Genomic DNA, 17171 nt, shown 5'->3' with positions numbered 1-17171 from the left:
CTTGTCAAGTATCACCAAGCATCGGCGTCTAGAGTAGTCGATTCGTGCATCGAGTGAGGAAAAGCAAAGGACAAAGGGAAAGCGGCTTTCCACTCATGCATTGGACCTTGGAGAACCCGATTCCGTTGAGTCCCACTCGATCGCGGCTGGGCAACTCCCGTAATTGAACAAAAGGGCCTAAATACAAAACTTGCTCTAGCGTGCCCGCAAATTAAGCTAGAAGGCTCGGGCTGGTGTCAAACTGTTCGGGAGGAACAGGGGAACAGCCTGGTATGCGCAGGTTTAAGTTGCGCCGACTGGGGCGGCCAAAAATTCGAAATTTGTTCAAGAGCAATTTGAACGCTGTTTTCTATCTCGCCATATTTCGGAAATGAGGCAAAAACTCGGAAATTACCCTTAAACAAACGTTATGTGCCAATTCTTCAGGTCAACGACGGTATTTTTACTTTCTCTATAACTTGAACCAGAGCTGAGAAAATCGAGTTGAAATGAAGCGGTGCGGAGACGCGGGCGGACGGGATTCGCGCTGGCAGGCGACAGCACTACGCGCCGCCACCGGCCGCCACGCTCTCCCCCCACCCTCCACCAGGGGCCACATCTGGAGAGGCCGTCCTTCCCGCTCGCACCGCCTTTGTGTGCGCACGGGTGGGACAGAGCGAGACAATGCCGACGCTTTCGGAGCGGCTGGCGTAAGGGTCCTCGAGCGCGTCTTCTTGCTTCACTTACAAACCAAGATTTCTCAAGGAAGAAATGAGGGAAAAGACCGGGACTTTTCGGGAACTTGTACAGCTCGGCGTGCTCTATCTCCTCGAATTTAGTCCCTCCCGCGAAACCCTGTGCGTCACTTAGAACTCCAGAAGAAGGCCATAAGAACACCCTTTGCGTTAAATGCCATTATTGGAGAAACGAAAATAGGTAAAATGTCCGTAATCCCGGCATAATGACCAGAAAAGCACAATTCTTTCGCCGGTACTCGTCCGATTTATTTTATTCCAATAAAAGTAGCTAAAATCTCACTTTTATCGCTTTCCAGTTGATTTTGCAATTTTGATATTCGAAAAAGCACCATTTTCGTGGTACGGATACGGAAATCGGAAGGTTTGCCTTTTACAAACACTAAGCGCGGGTGTCTCACGAACCCATACGTGTCTTTGGATCCCTCCTAGCGGCACTAGTGGCCGAGAAAACTGAGTATTTGCGACCGGCGGCGCAGCGCGTCAGGCCTGGCGGTCCATGCCGGCGCGCGCTGCCCCGCGCTCCGCTGGATACAAATACTCAGTTTTCTCGGCCACTAGTGCCGCTAGGAGGGATCCAAAGACACGTATGGGTTCGTGAGACACCCGCGCTTAGTGTTTGTAAAAGGCAAACCTTCCGATTTCCGTATCCGTACCACGAAAATGGTGCTTTTTCGAATATCAAAATTGCAAAATCAACTGGAAAGCGATAAAAGTGAGATTTTAGCTACTTTTATTGGAATAAAATAAATCGGACGAGTACCGGCGAAAGAATTGTGCTTTTCTGGTCATTATGCCGGGATTACGGACATTTTACCTATTTTCGTTTCTCCAATAATGGCATTTAACGCAAAGGGTGTTCTTATGGCCTTCTTCTGGAGTTCTAAGTGACGCACAGGGTTTCGCGGGAGGGACTAAATTCGAGGAGATAGAGCACGCCGAGCTGTACAAGTTCCCGAAAAGTCCCGGTCTTTTCCCTCATTTCTTCCTTGAGAAATCTTGGTTTGTAAGTGAAGCAAGAAGACGCGCTCGAGGACCCTTACGCCAGCCGCTCCGAAAGCGTCGGCATTGTCTCGCTCTGTCCCACCCGTGCGCACACAAAGGCGGTGCGAGCGGGAAGGACGGCCTCTCCAGATGTGGCCCCTGGTGGAGGGTGGGGGGAGAGCGTGGCGGCCGGTGGCGGCGCGTAGTGCTGTCGCCTGCCAGCGCGAATCCCGTCCGCCCGCGTCTCCGCGCCGCTTCATTTCAACTCGATTTTCTCAGCTCTGGTTCAAGTTATAGAGAAAGTAAAAATACCGTCGTTGAGCTGAAGAATTGGCACATAACGTTTGTTTAAGGGTAATTTCCGAGTTTTTGCCTCATTTCCGAAATATGGCGAGATAGAAAACAGCGTTCAAATTGCTCTTGAACAAATTTCGAATTTTTGGCCGCCCCAGTCGGCGCAACTTAAACCTGCGCATACCAGGCTGTTCCCCTGTTCCTCCCGAACAGTTTGACACCAGCCCGAGCCTTCTAGCTTAATTTGCGGGCACGCTAGAGCAAGTTTTGTATTTAGGCCCTTTTGTTCAATTACGGGAGTTGCCCAGCCGCGATCGAGTGGGACTCAACGGAATCGGGTTCTCCAAGGTCCAATGCATGAGTGGAAAGCCGCTTTCCCTTTGTCCTTTGTTTTTCCTCACTTCAGCTATTTTGAAGCACGAATCGACTACACTACGTCAGGTTTCGGGAGGTATTGTGCTGTCTTGTTGAGAGGTGCCTATTTTAAAATTAAGCTATATTTTTGGCTTCATTTTTATTTTATTCCGTCTCCTTCCCTCTCCCCCGCCCTACACACCTTAAAAAACGTTTTTTGGTGTTAATTGACCTTCGAGAGCACCAGCGGTTATTTATATTCTGTCGGACATAGCCAGTTATAGAATATTATCCACGCTTTTTATCGATTTTTCCTGAAAAGATACTGCACCGACGAGGTTTTTCGGTCATAGATTCTAAAGTTGCAAACGGAAGCAAAAAAACTCAACGCGGTTGTTTAGAGGACACTCTGGGGAAGGCCCCTGACCCAGTGGGACGACCGTGTTTTATCATGTTCTAAAGTAGATTTCTGTTTTTGTATAAAATTTAGTAAAAATTGTAAATATTTCGAAAACGTGACTTTTCCAACGTATGAAAGGCTCATAAAGCAATGCCTACTGGGGCGTTTCATTAAGAACAAGCCAAACTCACTGATGAAAAAGTATAGACACCTTAAGTTTACCCTAGGGCTGTACGAGCCATGGTCAATTTGCTTCAAAATACACTCATGAAAAACGCTGGAGTTAAAGTTCTGTGTTTGCTATTCTTTGTACATGAACTCGATGAGACTGGAGGCTAAACCCGCGGGGATTATCGATGTATAGGGTGTTTACTAAACGGAAAAGTGTTGAAACATATCAAAATCTACACTTTAAAAAATACCCTTCTGACCAGAAAATCGGGGTGATTCGACCACTGTGTGACGGCGCGCGCTCGGCGCTACCCTAGGGTGGTCCAAAAAAAAAATAAAGTTGCTCGGATCGTTCAACGCCGACCGGATTTGGATTCTACATCGAAAAAAATCAAATACGTGTTTTTTCCTTTTTCGAAAAAATGATTTTTAGGACCTCCTCAAAGCCCTCAAAGTTTTTAACAGTGCTATTAATAAGAAAAAATCGTAACTTGGTCATTTTTTGACCGATTTTCAAAAACGAAACGGGGATTTGTTCATTTTCGAATGCTTATTAGGAAAAAAAATATGCCCAACCCTCATTTTGGTTTGCCTAACTTTCAGGGGCAAAAAATGACTAAATTTCGGCCCAAATTGGCAAGAGTTTCAGTTTGTAGGCCGCTACAGCCACGCCAAGTCCTTCCTGTCAGCAGGGCGGGACGCCCCCACCACAAGGCAAGCCTCATGAAGAGAAATGAAATACCGAGTGCAATTTGCCTACCTCACAGGGGCATCAAATTGTGGATTTTTTCGAAAATCTAGCAATAGTGATGTCTCTTGGGGCCACTGCGCACTCAGATGAGCACCCTTTCACCCGGTTCGGTACCCGCACTTCGTGATAAGAACAAAGAATAGGAATTGACTGTTGAGCACCTCATGCCTTCCTCTCAGGACCAGAAAAACGTGAAAAATTAGAAAATTCCTTCATTTTGATGGCTTTTCTTGTGGCCTTGCGTGGTTGCGTGGTCCTCGCGTCAGCAACGTTCATTCCTATTGTGTGTTCATATCACGTAGTGCGGGTACCGAACCGGGTGAAAGGGTGCCCATCTGAGTGCCCAGAGGCCCCAAGAGACACCACTATTGATAGATTTTCGAAACAATCCAGAATTTGATGGCCCTGTGAGGTAGGCAAAATGCACTCGGCATCTCATTTCTGTTCATGGGGCTTGTCTTGGGTCACCCACCATTGACGGGTTGACTTGGAGTGGCTGTAGGCTACAAACAAACCTTGCCAAGGGCCGAAATTTAGTCTTCCCCCCTGAAAGTTGGAAAACCAAAATGAGGGTTGGGCATATTTTTTTTCGTAATAAGCATTCAAAAAACAAACAAATCCCTGTTTCGTTTCTGTCGGTCAAAAATGACCATTTACGATTTTTCCCCATTAATAACCTGTTAAAACTTTGAGGGCTTTAGGGGCCTATCATTTTTTCGAAATAAGATCAAAAACATACTTATCTTTTCGATCTAGAATCCAAATCCGGCGGCGTTGGACGATCCGAGCAACTTAATTTTTTTACCCCCTACGCTACCCCCTGGCACGGCACCCTGTCTACAAATCGAGGTGTATGGTTGCTTAACGGAGCTCCTCAAACACGCTCTAGTGCGCATGCTGCCAGCATAAACTATGCTACATGCATGACAGTTTGAGCAGACAACCCCTACCTTTATCACTTGCATCTTTTCGACTGCATGTATCACTAGTTATGCATGCCTGCAGGCATGCGCTAGTTAGAGCGTGCGCGGGCATCTCCAGTTAGAGCATACGCTACACCTGCGATGAGACTGCGCGGTTGCCTGGTTACCAATAGACGGACCTCTACTACCTTGCCCGGCTCTCTGTCCTGAATAAAACCCTTGCTCCCGAGACTCCAACTTTCCTTGCCCGCTTATTTCAATATGCATAGAAAGGGCTCAAAAAATGCTATTTTTTGGTATATATAACTTTGTGATCGGACGAAAAATGGTTGCCAGGGTGAAACTTTACACATTTCAGCAAAGGCTCAAAAACACTAAAAAGTGATCTTTAGGAGAATATGTATTACCTGTGGATCCAATATGATCATAGTGTTCGAAAGATCTAAAAAAATGCAAAATTGTGATATATAAAGTTTTGTGATTGGACAAAAACTCGAATAGTTGCAAAATAATTCATTAGCGAAGCGAAGCAAAGCCCATTTTGGGCACGAGATGGCCCGACGAACGCTTACTTTCTTCTATAATTTACAACAAATCAAGTTTTTGTCCAATCACAAAACTTTACATACCAAAATTTTGCATTTTTTTAGGTCTTTCGAACTGTATGATCCAGGGCTGGGAAATACCTAGGTAAAAAGTACCTAGGTACTGTACCTAGGTACTTTTTTGGTACCTACAACTGTACCTAGAACTGCAGGTACTTTTACAGGTACTTTTGGACGCGAATGTCGGGAAAGACGGGTAATGAGATGCGCTCAAAACAGTGCGGGGATAAAGAAAGACACTCAGAGAACTGCCTGTTTTCGGGGAAGAAACAGATATTCGGCCCCCTCCCCTTTTTATGTGCCTCCTCCGGGCTCCATGTGGCAGGTCTGGTCACCGCATGCACTGCCAAGGTGAACGCAGAGGACTTGCACCATGAAACAATGGACACTAGGGTGGGTCGAAAATCCCAGAATTAAACGGCGTATGGTTTTGTTTGCAGTTGGCCATATCAGAAAAGAGATCCCACAATGCTGGGGTCTGGTGACGTCACCTTCCATCTCTTTGGAGGCTCCAAACTTGGGTCTAATAGTGAAAAATGGCACTTGTGGCCCTACAGGGACCAAACCATGGATCGCCCAGGATGCGGCTATCTCGCGATGGGTGCGGAATATGTTCCTTTATATTCCTGCAAAGTCTGGGCGATGTGGCTCAACATCTTGGTTAAGCCCGGGCACTTGTTTTAACGCTAAAACAAAGTTGCAAAACACTAAAAATTGGATTTAAGGGTCTATTGTTTGCTAAAAGGTCCCATATACTTACATGCATAGAAAGGGCTCAAAAAAATGTAATTTTTTGGTATATATAACTTTGTGATCGGACGAAAATTGTTGCCAGGGCGAAACTTTACACATTTTTGCAAAAGCTCAAAAACACTAAAAAGTGATCTTTAGGAGAATATGTATTGCCTGTGAATCCAATATGATCATACAGATCGACAGATCTAAACAAGCTAGGGCCCGCCCTTCCGTCGAACCGAGTTGCCAGCTCCGCTTCGCTGCGCCGGCAACTCGGTTCGACAGGGGGCCGGCCCAGCTTGGCCTGCCGGCGGCCTTTCCTCGGGCCTTCGGCCCTCGCATCAGACCCAACTTGGCCAGTCGAAGGCCCGGGCCTTCGGCCCGCTCGCATCACACACACCGTGAGCGGGTAAAGCAAAGTTATCGATGTACCATCGTGACCTAGGCCCGCCCTTCTATTCACAATATGCAATAGTCCTTCACTTTTTACTCCAACTGTCCTTAGAATATGCCCATTTCATTTGTCTCTTCGCCCTTATTCCGAAAATACCCATATTTGCCATGCTACTGCAACTCCTTGCAATAGAGGCACAGCAGGAGCGCAAAACGAGTCCGTCGCACTTTTCCCCATAACTCATGAAGGCGGGCTCCTGGACCCCCCTTCCGACCCCTCGTTGAAGAGGTCTTGCCAAGACCTATCCAAAACTTAAGTAAAAATTTTCAGTCGGTCGACCCCTTTTTTTCAAGATTCTGATGTGACTAATAGACGAAGTCGGGCTCCTGGACCCCCTTTCCGACCCCTCGTTGAAAAGATCTTGCTGAGACCAATCGAAATCTGCAATAAATTTTTTTAGTCGGTCGACCCCCTTTTTTGAAGATCCTGATCCGGCCACCTTGTAAAAGCGGCCGATGGGGTCGGGGGGACCAGGTCCATTCATCTTGTCTCGTCGCCCCGATTCCAAAAATACCCCTATGTGCCCTGCTAGCACCAATAATGGCGGAAATCCCCCTCCCGCTCATGTAAACCATGATGCAACTGCAGCAGCCCTTGTGCGACCCGGACGGGATTTGCACCACCGGATTATTTGTTTGGACGGTACTCCTGAAGTACCCTCCAAATCTGGTTACTCTAGCTCAACTCCTTCCTTGTACACAGACGCCAACAACAACAACAACACACAGACACAAAGGCAAATGCATAGGCCCTCCCCCTATTTTTTGAATAGAAGGGCGGGCCAAAAAATGCAAAATTATGGTATATAAAGTTTTGTGATTGGACAAAAACTCGAATAGTTGAAAGATAATTGACAAGCAAAGCGAAGCAAAGCCCTTGTTAGGCAAAAGATAGCTTGACGAACGTTTACACTTTCTTCTATAATTAACAACAAATCGAGTTTTTGTCCAATCACAAAACTTTATTTACCAAAATTCTGCATTTTTTTAGATCTTTCGAACTGTATGATCATATTGGATTCACAGGCAATACATATTCTCTTAAAGATCACTTTTTAGTGTTTTTGAGCTTTTGCAGAAATGTGTAAAGTTTCGCCCTGGCAACAATTTACGTCCGATCACAAAGTTATATATACCAAAAAATTTCATTGTTTGAGCCCTTTCCATGCATGTAAGTATATGGGACCTTTGAGCAAACAATAGACCCTTAAATCCAATTTTTAGTGTTTTGCAACTTTGTTTTAGCGTTAAAACAAGTGCCCGGGCTTAACCAAGATGTTGAGCCACATCGCCCAGACTTTGCACGGATATAAAGGAACATATTCCGCACCCATCGCGAGATAGCCGCTTCCTGGGCGACCCATGGTTTGGTCCCTGTAGGCCCAAAAGTGCCATTTTTCACTATTAGACCCAAGTTTGGAGCCTCCAAAGAGATGGAAGGTGACGTCACCAGACCCCAGCATTGTGGGATCTCTTTTCTGATATGGCCAACTGCAAACAAAACCATACGCCGTTTAATTCTGGGATTTTCGACCCACCCTAATGGACACATCTCAGCAGGGGTCATAGGGTTTGTCCCTAAAATGCGTTACCGGAACCATCCCATTATAGGAGCGAGGTCAAGGATGGTCCCTGGAGCCGCCGGCGATGCGGAGTGACGAATCGGGGTTGTAAACAGCACACACGTTGGCATGGAAAGGGTCATTGACGCAAGAAAGTTTAAAGGGACGAAAAATTCGCGTGAGGTTTGTTTTGGTTGCGTTACTGGGCGGATGTGTTGAAATATCAAAAGAACTGAAAGTACCTGAAAACTACCTAGATATTTTGCCAAAGTACCTGTAACTGTACCTAGGTACTGTGCTCGATCAAGTACCTGTAACTGTACCTAGGTACTTTTTTGATCCAGTATCTGTATCTGTACCTAGGTAAAAATATAAAGTATCTGTCCCAGCCCTGGTATGATCATACTGGATTCACAGGCAATACATATTCTCCTAAAGATCACTTTTTAGTGTTTTTGAGCTTTTGCTGAAATGTGTAAAGTTTCGCCCTGGCAACAATTTTCGTCCGATCACAAAGTTATGTGTACCAAAAAATTGCATTTTTTTGAGCCCTTTCCATTTATATACGTATATGGGACATTTGAGCAAACAATAGACCCTTTAGTCCAATTTTTAGTGTTTTGCAACTTTGTTTTAGCGTTAAGGGGAGGTTCTACTGAAAATATTGCATTTTTCAAATTGAGACCCAGTGTAAAAATTTGTTGCAGATGTATATTAATACATAGTTAATGGTCAAACATAAAATTTAGAGCCCAATACCTCCCTCCAAATCCAGTCGAAGAGGTTTTTTTAGCCTATTGTAGCAATATCTTAAAAAATTCTCCTACGCAAAGCATTTCAACGTAAACTGATGTTCTGGACATTTTTCACTTCTTTGGCTCATATGCAATAAAGCATGGCATCACCAAGACATGGGACCCAACAAATTTATTTTGTCGTTGCTTTTCAGAAAAAAAGTCACTAAAATATCAGAAATTTTAACATTTTCTTGAAATTTTATTGACATGCTGTCTTAAAAACACAGCTTATGGTTTTGTAATGGTCCCAGTATCTTACTAATGCCACGGTTTATCAATTATGAACCAAAGAAGTGAAAAATGCCCAGAACATCAGTTTACGTTGAAATACTTTGCGTAGGAGAATTTTTCAAGTTACGACTGGAAATAGCAGAAAATTCCTCTTCGACTGGGTTGGGGGCTAGGTATTGCTCTCCAAACTTCAAATTTAACTATTTACTATGAAATACTTAAAATTTACAATGAATATTGATAATGGGACTCAATTTGAAGAAAGTAAGATTTTCAGTAGAACCTCCCCTTAAAACAAGTGCCCGGGCTTAACCAAGATGTTGAGCCACATCGCCCAGACTTTGCAGGAATATAAAGAAACATATTCCGCACCCATCACGAGAAAGCCGCATCCTGGGCGATGCCTGGTTTGGTCCCTGAAGGGCCAAAAGTGCCATTTTTGGCCCGCCCTTCTATTCAAAAAATAGGGGGAGGGCCTATGCATTTGCCTTTGTGTCTGTGTGTTGTTGTTGTTGTTGTTGGCGTCTGTGTACAAGGAAGGAGTTGAGCTAGAGTAACCAGATTTGGAGGGTACTTCAGGAGTACCGTCCAAACAAATAATCCGGTGGTGCAAATCCCGGCCGGGTCGCACAAGGGCTGCTGCAGGTGCATCATGGTTTACATGAGCGGGAGGGGGATTTCCGCCATTATTGGTGCTAGCAGGGCACATAGGGGTATTTTTGGAATCGGGGCGACGAGACAAGATGAATGGACCTGGTCCCGACCCCACCGGCCGCTTTTACCAGTTGGCCAGATCAGGATCTTCAAAAAAGGGGGTCGACCGACTTAACAAAATTATAGCAGATTTCGATTGGTCTCAGCAAGACCTTTTCAACGAGGGGTCGGAAAGGGGGTCCAGGAGCCCGACTTCGTCTATTAGTCACATCAGGATCTTGAAAAAAGGGGGTCGACCGACTGAAAATTTTACTTAAGTTTTGGATAGGTCTTGGCAAGACCTCTTCAACGAGGGGTCAGAAGGGGGGTCCAGGAGCCCGCCTTCATGAGTTATGGGAAAAAGTGCGACAGACTCGTTTTGCGCTCCTGCTGTGCCTCTATTGCAAGGAGTTGCAGTAGCATTGCAAATATGGGTATTTTCGGAATGAGGGCGAAGAGACAAAAGAAATGGGCATATTCTAAGGACAGTTGGAGTAAAAAGTGTAAGGACTATTGCATATTGTGAATAGAAGGGCGGGCCTAAGTCACGATGGTACATCGATAACTTTGCTCCCGCTCACGGCGTGTGTGATGCGAGCGGGCCGAAGGCCCGGGCCTTCGACTGGCCAAGTTCGGTCTGATGAGAGGGCCGAAGGCCCGAGAAAAGGCCGCCGGCAGGCCAAGCTGGGCCGGCCTCCTGTCGAACCGAGTTGCCGGCGCAGCGAAGCGGAGCTGGCAACTCGGTTCGACGGAAGAGCGGGCCCTAGCTTGTTCACTATTAGACCCAAGTTTGGAGCCTCCAAAGAGATGGAAGGTGACGTCACCAGACCCCAGCATTGTAGGATCTCTTTTCTAATATGGTCAACTGCAAACAAAACCATACGCCGTTTCATTCTGGGATTTTCGACCCACCCTAACGACCAGTCACTTTATGGAGCGCCCAAACACGGCAAGGGTTCGATTTCGCTCGCCAATTATCTCAATTTTAACGCCCGTGAGAGTGGCACAAAGGTACCAAAAAGATGTTTCGAGTAAAAGCCCTTTAGGTAAAAACATGGGTTTGACGTGTTTTTGGCCCGTCCCGTTTATATTTTGTAAAAAAAAGGGACGGGCATATAGTATGATCCCTGCTGTGCGTCCGTCCGTCCGTCCGTCCGTCCGTCCCACAGTGGGATAGAAACCCGAAAACGTGGCCAAAGTTGATTTGCAGACGCATCTTAAACGGCAAGTGCGTAATTTTTGGAGTGTAAGGGTTTTTGGGGTCAAGGTATTCAAATCTGCAATCAAAATTCAATTTTGAAAATATTCATAATTTTGAGCCACGAATAAAATATCAATCGAATACATAGGTTACTTTTCTCAGAGTGATCGTTTTTCAAAACCTCTACATTTTCACTGGTGTGCCCCCTTAAGTTCGGTTTGCGCCAAAGTGTTCTTTTTTGGCCCACCCTTCTATTCAAAAAATAGGGGGAGGGTAGGGTGGCCCACGCGAAAAAAAAAGTTTCAAAATCGAGAAGCGCCGCACGGAATCTTAAAGTTCGGCCCAAAATAAAATTTTTCCGAATTTTTTCGATTTTTTTGGAGCATTTTTAGGGGTCGCGCAACGCGCTCAAAGTTTTTAAAAAAATAATGAATTTTAGTGAATAATATTTTTTGGTGCTGTAATTCGAGTTTTGGTCGTAAAGAGAAAAGCGAAACGCCGAATTGTTCGTATTGATGCCTAGAATAAGTTAAAAAATACTGCATACCGAATATGCACATGGCCTACTTTCCAGGGGCCAAAAACTGCAAAAAAATAGGGGGAAAATGCCGTATTTTCATCTTTGTAGGCAGATTTGACCACTTTCCCGCCGTCGGATCGTCTTCTTCTATGCGCCAATCGATTCCTCACACTGAGAGGACCCCTAGAAACACCTTGGACTATGCAAGTAAACGACTGCCTATTTTCTAGGGGCGATCAATTTCAAGAAACGTTTGAACTTTGTGCCTTTTTTCACCTTAAAGGGCCAGTTTGACACCTTTCTGGGCGTCCTATCGTCTTGCTCTGTGCGCCAATCGACTCCCCATGATGCGATAACCCCTAGAAACAACTTGGACGATGCGAGTAAACGAGTTCCTATGTTTCAGGGGTGAACAATTTAAAGAAACGTTCGAAATTAGCGTGTTTTTCACCTTTTGGGGTCAGTTTGACACCTTTCTAGGCGTTCTATCGTCTTGTTCTATCCGCCAATCGATTCTTCATGATGAGAGAACCCCTAGAAACACCTTGGACGATGGGAGGAAACGGTTAATACCTGATTGGCGGTGATCAGATGGCGGTTAAGGCTGCAAATTGTGCGAAACCGGCCAAAACGGCTTAAAAAGAGGTCCCTTTCATGCTTTTCTTGATTTGATGGCACCCGACAGGTAGCCAATCCTCAACCCATTGTATCAAAGTTGTGTTCCAGGGGTCTTTCATCATGGGGAATCGATTGGCGCATAGCACAAGGCGCTAGGACGGCTATCAAGGTGTCAAACTAACCCCAAAAGGTGAAAAAAACGCTAATTTCGAACGTTTCTTTAAATTGTTCACCCCTGAAACATAGGAACTCGTTTACTCGCATCGTCCAAGTTGTTTCTAGGGGTTATCGCATCATGGGGAGTCGATTGGCGCACAGAGCAAGACGATAGGACGCCCAGAAAGGTGTCAAACTGGCCCTTTAAGGTGAAAAAAGGCACAAAGTTCGAACGTTTCTTTAAATTGATCGCCCCTAGAAAATAGGCAGTCGTTTACTTGCATAGTCCAAGGTGTTTCTAGGGGTCCTCTCAGTGTGAGGAATCGATTGGCGCATAGGAGAAGACGATCCGACGGCGGGAAAGTGGTCAAATCTGCCTACAAAGATGAAAATACGGCATTTTCCCCCTATTTTTTGCAGTTTTTGGCCCCTGGAAAGTAGGCCATGTGCATATTCGGTATGCAGTATTTTTTAACTTATTCTAGGCATCAATACGAACAATTCGGCGTTTCGCTTTTCTCTTTACGACCAAAACTCGAATTACAGCACCAAAAAATATTATTCACTAAAATTCATTATTTTTCTAAAAACTTTGAGCGCGACCCCTAAAAATGCTCCAAAAAAATCGAAAAAATGCGGAAAATTTTTATTTTGGGCCGAACTTTAAGATCAATTGCGGCGCTCCTCGATTTTTAAACTTTTTTTTTCGCGTGGGCCACCCTAGGGGAGGGCCTATGCATTTGCCTTTGTGTTTGTGTGTTGTTGTTGTTGTCGTTGTTGGCGTCTGTGTACAGGGAAGGAGTTGAGCTAGAGTAACCAGATTTGGCGGGTACTTCAGGAGTACCGTCCATACAAATAATCCAGCGGTGCAAATCACGTCCGGGTCGCACGAGGGCTGCTGCAGGTGCATCATGGTTTACATGAGCGGGAGGGGGATTTCGGCCATTATTGGTGCTACCAGGGCACATAGGGGTATTTTTGGAATCGGGGCGACGAGACAAGATGAATGGACCTGGTCCCGACCCCATCGGCCGCTTTTACAAGTTGGCCAGATCAGGATCTTCAAAAAAGGGGGTCGACCGACTTAACAAAATTATAGCAGATTTCGATTGGTCTCAGCAAGACCTATTCAACGAGGGGTCGGAAAGGGGGTCCAGGAGCCCGACTTCGTCTATTATTCACATCAGGATCTTCAAAAAAGTGGGTCGACCGACTAAAAATTTTAACTTAAGTTTTGGATAGGTCTTGGCAAGACCTCTTCAACGAAGGGTCGGAAGGGGGGTCCAGGAGCCCGCCTTCATGAGTTATGGGAAAAAGTGCGACGGACTGGTTTTGCGCTCCTGCTGTGCCTCTATTGCAAGGAGTTGCAGTAGCATGGCAAATATGGGTATTTTCGGAATGAGGGCGAAGAGACAAATGAAATGGGCGGGTGATTCCGTGCGTAGGGGCCGTTTTAGCCACCTAAGAAAGTCAAGTAATCAATCCTGCTTGTTCGGCCGGAATTTGGCCTAGATGGCATCAATTGAACCCCAGGAAGACACTCTGAGCGTGGGCGAGCTAAAAGTTGACTTTCGTTTTCCCCCCCTATAAAATATGACGAAATTAACTGAAAATATGACGGAAATTACGCTTCACGGAAATTACAAACAGGTGTTTCTGGCTCACTGCAACTGCATATCGCCACAGAAATGGGCCATAAGTTTGGCACACTAGTTCGACGTCAAGACACATCTTTTCACGTGTAGGATGTCATTCAAAACCCAGTAGACGAGGAGGGAGAGGGGCATACGGAAATTACACCAATTGTTACAACCCACCGATTTCACACAACTTCCACTCGCACACTCACCCCCCTCACTTTTTCACCACCGAAATTCGTTCATATGGTAAAACAGACCGTGCTGATTCTGAATACGGCGGTGGTTTTGAGCAGGAAGCACTCCTAGTAGTTTTTTTGGTGCTTACACTCTAAAAAATAATATAGGATTTTGTAACGATCTTGATACAAAATTCTGTAACACGTCAGTCGGATACAAAAATTTGTATCCTTGATCCTAAATTTTGTATCACGTCAAGAATGTTACGAATTTACGAATCAGTGCTTCAGAATTCTAAAACTGATACAAAATTCTGTACTTTTTGTTCCAATATTCACAATCAGTGATATAGCTCCATGTAAAAATGCGATCTTTATGCAAATAACTGTAACTGATACAGAAAACCGTAACATATCGTTACAAGTTTACATATCGTCTGATGCAAAAATTAATAACGCAAATTTAAAGTCAGATTACGAGCTTAATTTTAACATCACAGTTGATCGGGCGAAAAGTCCTAACGTGGGGCATGGTACTTAAGAAGCTTCGGGTCAGGAACTCTAACTGTCGCGCCGCAGGGCTCGTTTCCCACCACTACCTGGGCATGCAGCGTGCCCGCTCGGTGTCATCGACAGTCTGAGGCGTGCCTTCCCATACGGCGCTGTGGCGCAAGCGGTAGCATGCCGAGCTGGCAATCCGGGGGGACCGGGGTTCGGTTCCGGAGAACGCAGTTCGGGTGTTCGGGAGTACAGGAGCGACGGAGCGAATGTGTTAGAACGAACGATCGTTGAGGTTCAAATTTTGTTTATAAAACGACAAATTTTTCTGATTTTTGCATTGCAGAATTCTGTAACCGGGAAACAGTTTACCGTAACGCGTGATACAAAATTTTGTATCAGTGCTGATACAAAATTCTGTAACATTTGTAGTGGAAATTACTGCGTAACCATGTTACAGAATTTTGTATTGAAATTTTTTTGAGTGTACTTTGAAACCGCTAAGGTAAAGGTCGGAGTACGGTGGACATTTAGTACGCGTTCTGAAAGTACAGTTCCAATCAATATACGATCTTCAAATTCAAGCAAGATAGTCACTATTAGTTAAAGATTTGATGGGTGTGTGTGGAATTCGAAGATTTGAATGGAACGCAGGGTTATAGAGCCGCAAAGTTGGTGTAAGGTGCGAATGGACATGACGGAACTTACAAAATCGACCCTTTATGGCCCCTCTCCTGCGTCACATGTTAGCTTTGAAAGTCCGTATCCAAAGGGAACAAGCTATTCTAGTGCCAAACAAGATTCTTAAGTGTATAAATGGACTGCACTCGAATAAGTTCGCTCTGGGGAGGGTGTGGACACGAAAACGCCCTCTACGCGCGGAATCACCCGGGCATATTCTGAGGACAGTTGGAGTAAAGTGTAAGGACTATTGCATATTGTGAATAGAAGGGCGGGCCTAAGTCACGATGGTACATCGATAACTTTGCTTTACCCGCTCACGGGGTGTGTGATGCGAGCGGGCCGAAGGCCCGGGCCTTCGACTGGCCAAGTTGGGTCTGATGCGAGGGCGGAAGGCCCGAGGAAAGGCCGCCGGCAGGCCAAGCTGGGCTGACCTCCTGTCGAACCGAGTTGCCGGCGCAGCGAAGCGGAGCTGGCAACTCGGTTCGATGGAAGGGCGGGTCCTAGCTTGTTATAACTGCGTTTGGGTGGTTCAAGGGTTTTGTAATTGAACTTTAAGAGGAAAACATAAACGTTTACAATTGGTCTAAAATAAGCAAAAATAATAACCTTTTTAGCAACTTTAAAAATGTGCACGACCCAAAGTTATTGGAGTTTCGGGGTGGGGTTTGCAGCGTTCGACTTGGGATGAATAGAAGAAAAATGAGATAAAAAAAGAAGGCCAAAATTCGACGATTTTCATTGGTGTGCCCCCTTTAATACTTTATTATTGTGAGTATCAAAGACTTCTGCCATTTTTATTTTATCTGTGGTTGTTTGCAGATTTTTGAAAGTAAAGAAATATTTTACTTGTTCTATGTGAAATACTTTGATTTTGTGAAGATCAAAGACTTGTGCCATTTTTATTTTATCTGTGATTGTTTCAGACGTTTGAAAGTAAAGAAATGTTTTACTTGTTTAATGTTTAATAATTTGATTTTGTAAGGATCAAAGACTTGTTCCATTTTTATTTTATCTGTGATTGTTTGCAGATGTTTGAAAGTAAAGAAATATTTTACTTGAACTTGCATTTTATTGCCACTCTCAGTAATTGTACCACTTCAACATTTTCTTACTCTCTAAGGGTTACAGTAAAATTACAGAGGCTTAATTTTTTCATTGAAGATGTTCTGTCAAAGGATAAAAAGATTATATCCCTCCTGCATTGGTGAAAAGTATTTAAATTCGAATCAATAACACAATCACACTATGTTACTGTGGCAATGAACTACAAAGTCTCAATAATATCAGAAACTAAGCAAAACATTAACATAAATCACTGAAACTGACCAAGATGATGCATTATGTGGATCCTCTTTTCCTGGCCCCGAACCTGAGCGTCAGCAAACAGGTCGTTGCAGTTGTCACCCATACCTTCATCTGATGCATCGCCTTCTTCCAAGTCTTCATCACCAAGCACTTCATTGTTGTCAATAGGTGCTGCTAGCTCATCTGCCATCAACATTTCAACAATCTCGTTACTCACGCATGTAAACCTTACGACTTACACACAAAGCACCATCCATTCTATTACCTTCTGGCAACAGCTGCTCTCCATTCAGTATGAGAAAATTGTGAAGTGTGAAGGAAGCTGTAATATGATCGACTGCAATTCCCTCATACCTTACGTGCAGCATCTTTATCCTCCTCTACTTTCCTTTGCCTAACCGATATGCATTTTCAACACGCACACGACACTGGGATAGTGCTCTGTTGTAGTCAAGTTAGTCCTGGGTAAGGTGACCATCATTGGCCAAAGGTATCAGCATCTGCAAAAACAAAAAAGGACGACTTGAGCATTGTTAAATGCTTTAAGGAGAACGAAAGGTGGCTACAGCAAACTTACAAATTCAGTCAATACATATCCCCCATCTCCAACCAAGTGTTCCTCATAGTTGAGCCGGTCATTTTCTCCCAACACAATGTCTCTGCAGAGTGCAATACGTCAAAACACT

The 17171-nt window shown here is 44.8% G+C and overlaps 2 protein-coding genes across 2 annotated transcripts in view; both read right to left on the bottom strand.

Annotated features, from left to right (window-relative positions):
- The window catches only part of LOC117650731, a 33264-nt gene extending 16411 nt beyond the window's left edge, over window positions 1–16853 (bottom strand). Inside the window, exons 1-2 of the mRNA XM_034394322.1 lie at window positions 16751–16853; window positions 16550–16668 (exon numbers count right to left, since the gene is read on the bottom strand). Of these exons, the coding sequence (XP_034250213.1) occupies window positions 16550–16668; window positions 16751–16853 (222 nt within the window). The remainder of the gene's footprint in view (window positions 1–16549; window positions 16669–16750) is intronic.
- An 87-nt stretch (window positions 16854–16940) lies between these two features.
- LOC117650730 overlaps window positions 16941–17171 on the bottom strand; it is a 225683-nt gene continuing 225452 nt past the window's right edge. The window contains exons 6-7 of the mRNA XM_034394321.1: window positions 17063–17144; window positions 16941–16985 (exon numbers count right to left, since the gene is read on the bottom strand). Coding sequence (XP_034250212.1) covers window positions 16941–16985; window positions 17063–17144 — 127 coding nt within the window. The remainder of the gene's footprint in view (window positions 16986–17062; window positions 17145–17171) is intronic.

Source organism: Thrips palmi, unplaced genomic scaffold (assembly GCF_012932325.1).
Source record: "Thrips palmi isolate BJ-2018 unplaced genomic scaffold, TpBJ-2018v1 HiC_scaffold_5, whole genome shotgun sequence".
NCBI lineage: Eukaryota > Metazoa > Arthropoda > Insecta > Thysanoptera > Thripidae > Thrips > Thrips palmi.
The sequence above is the reverse complement of the archived record's forward strand: the minus strand, read 5'-3'. Positions and strand labels throughout refer to the sequence as shown.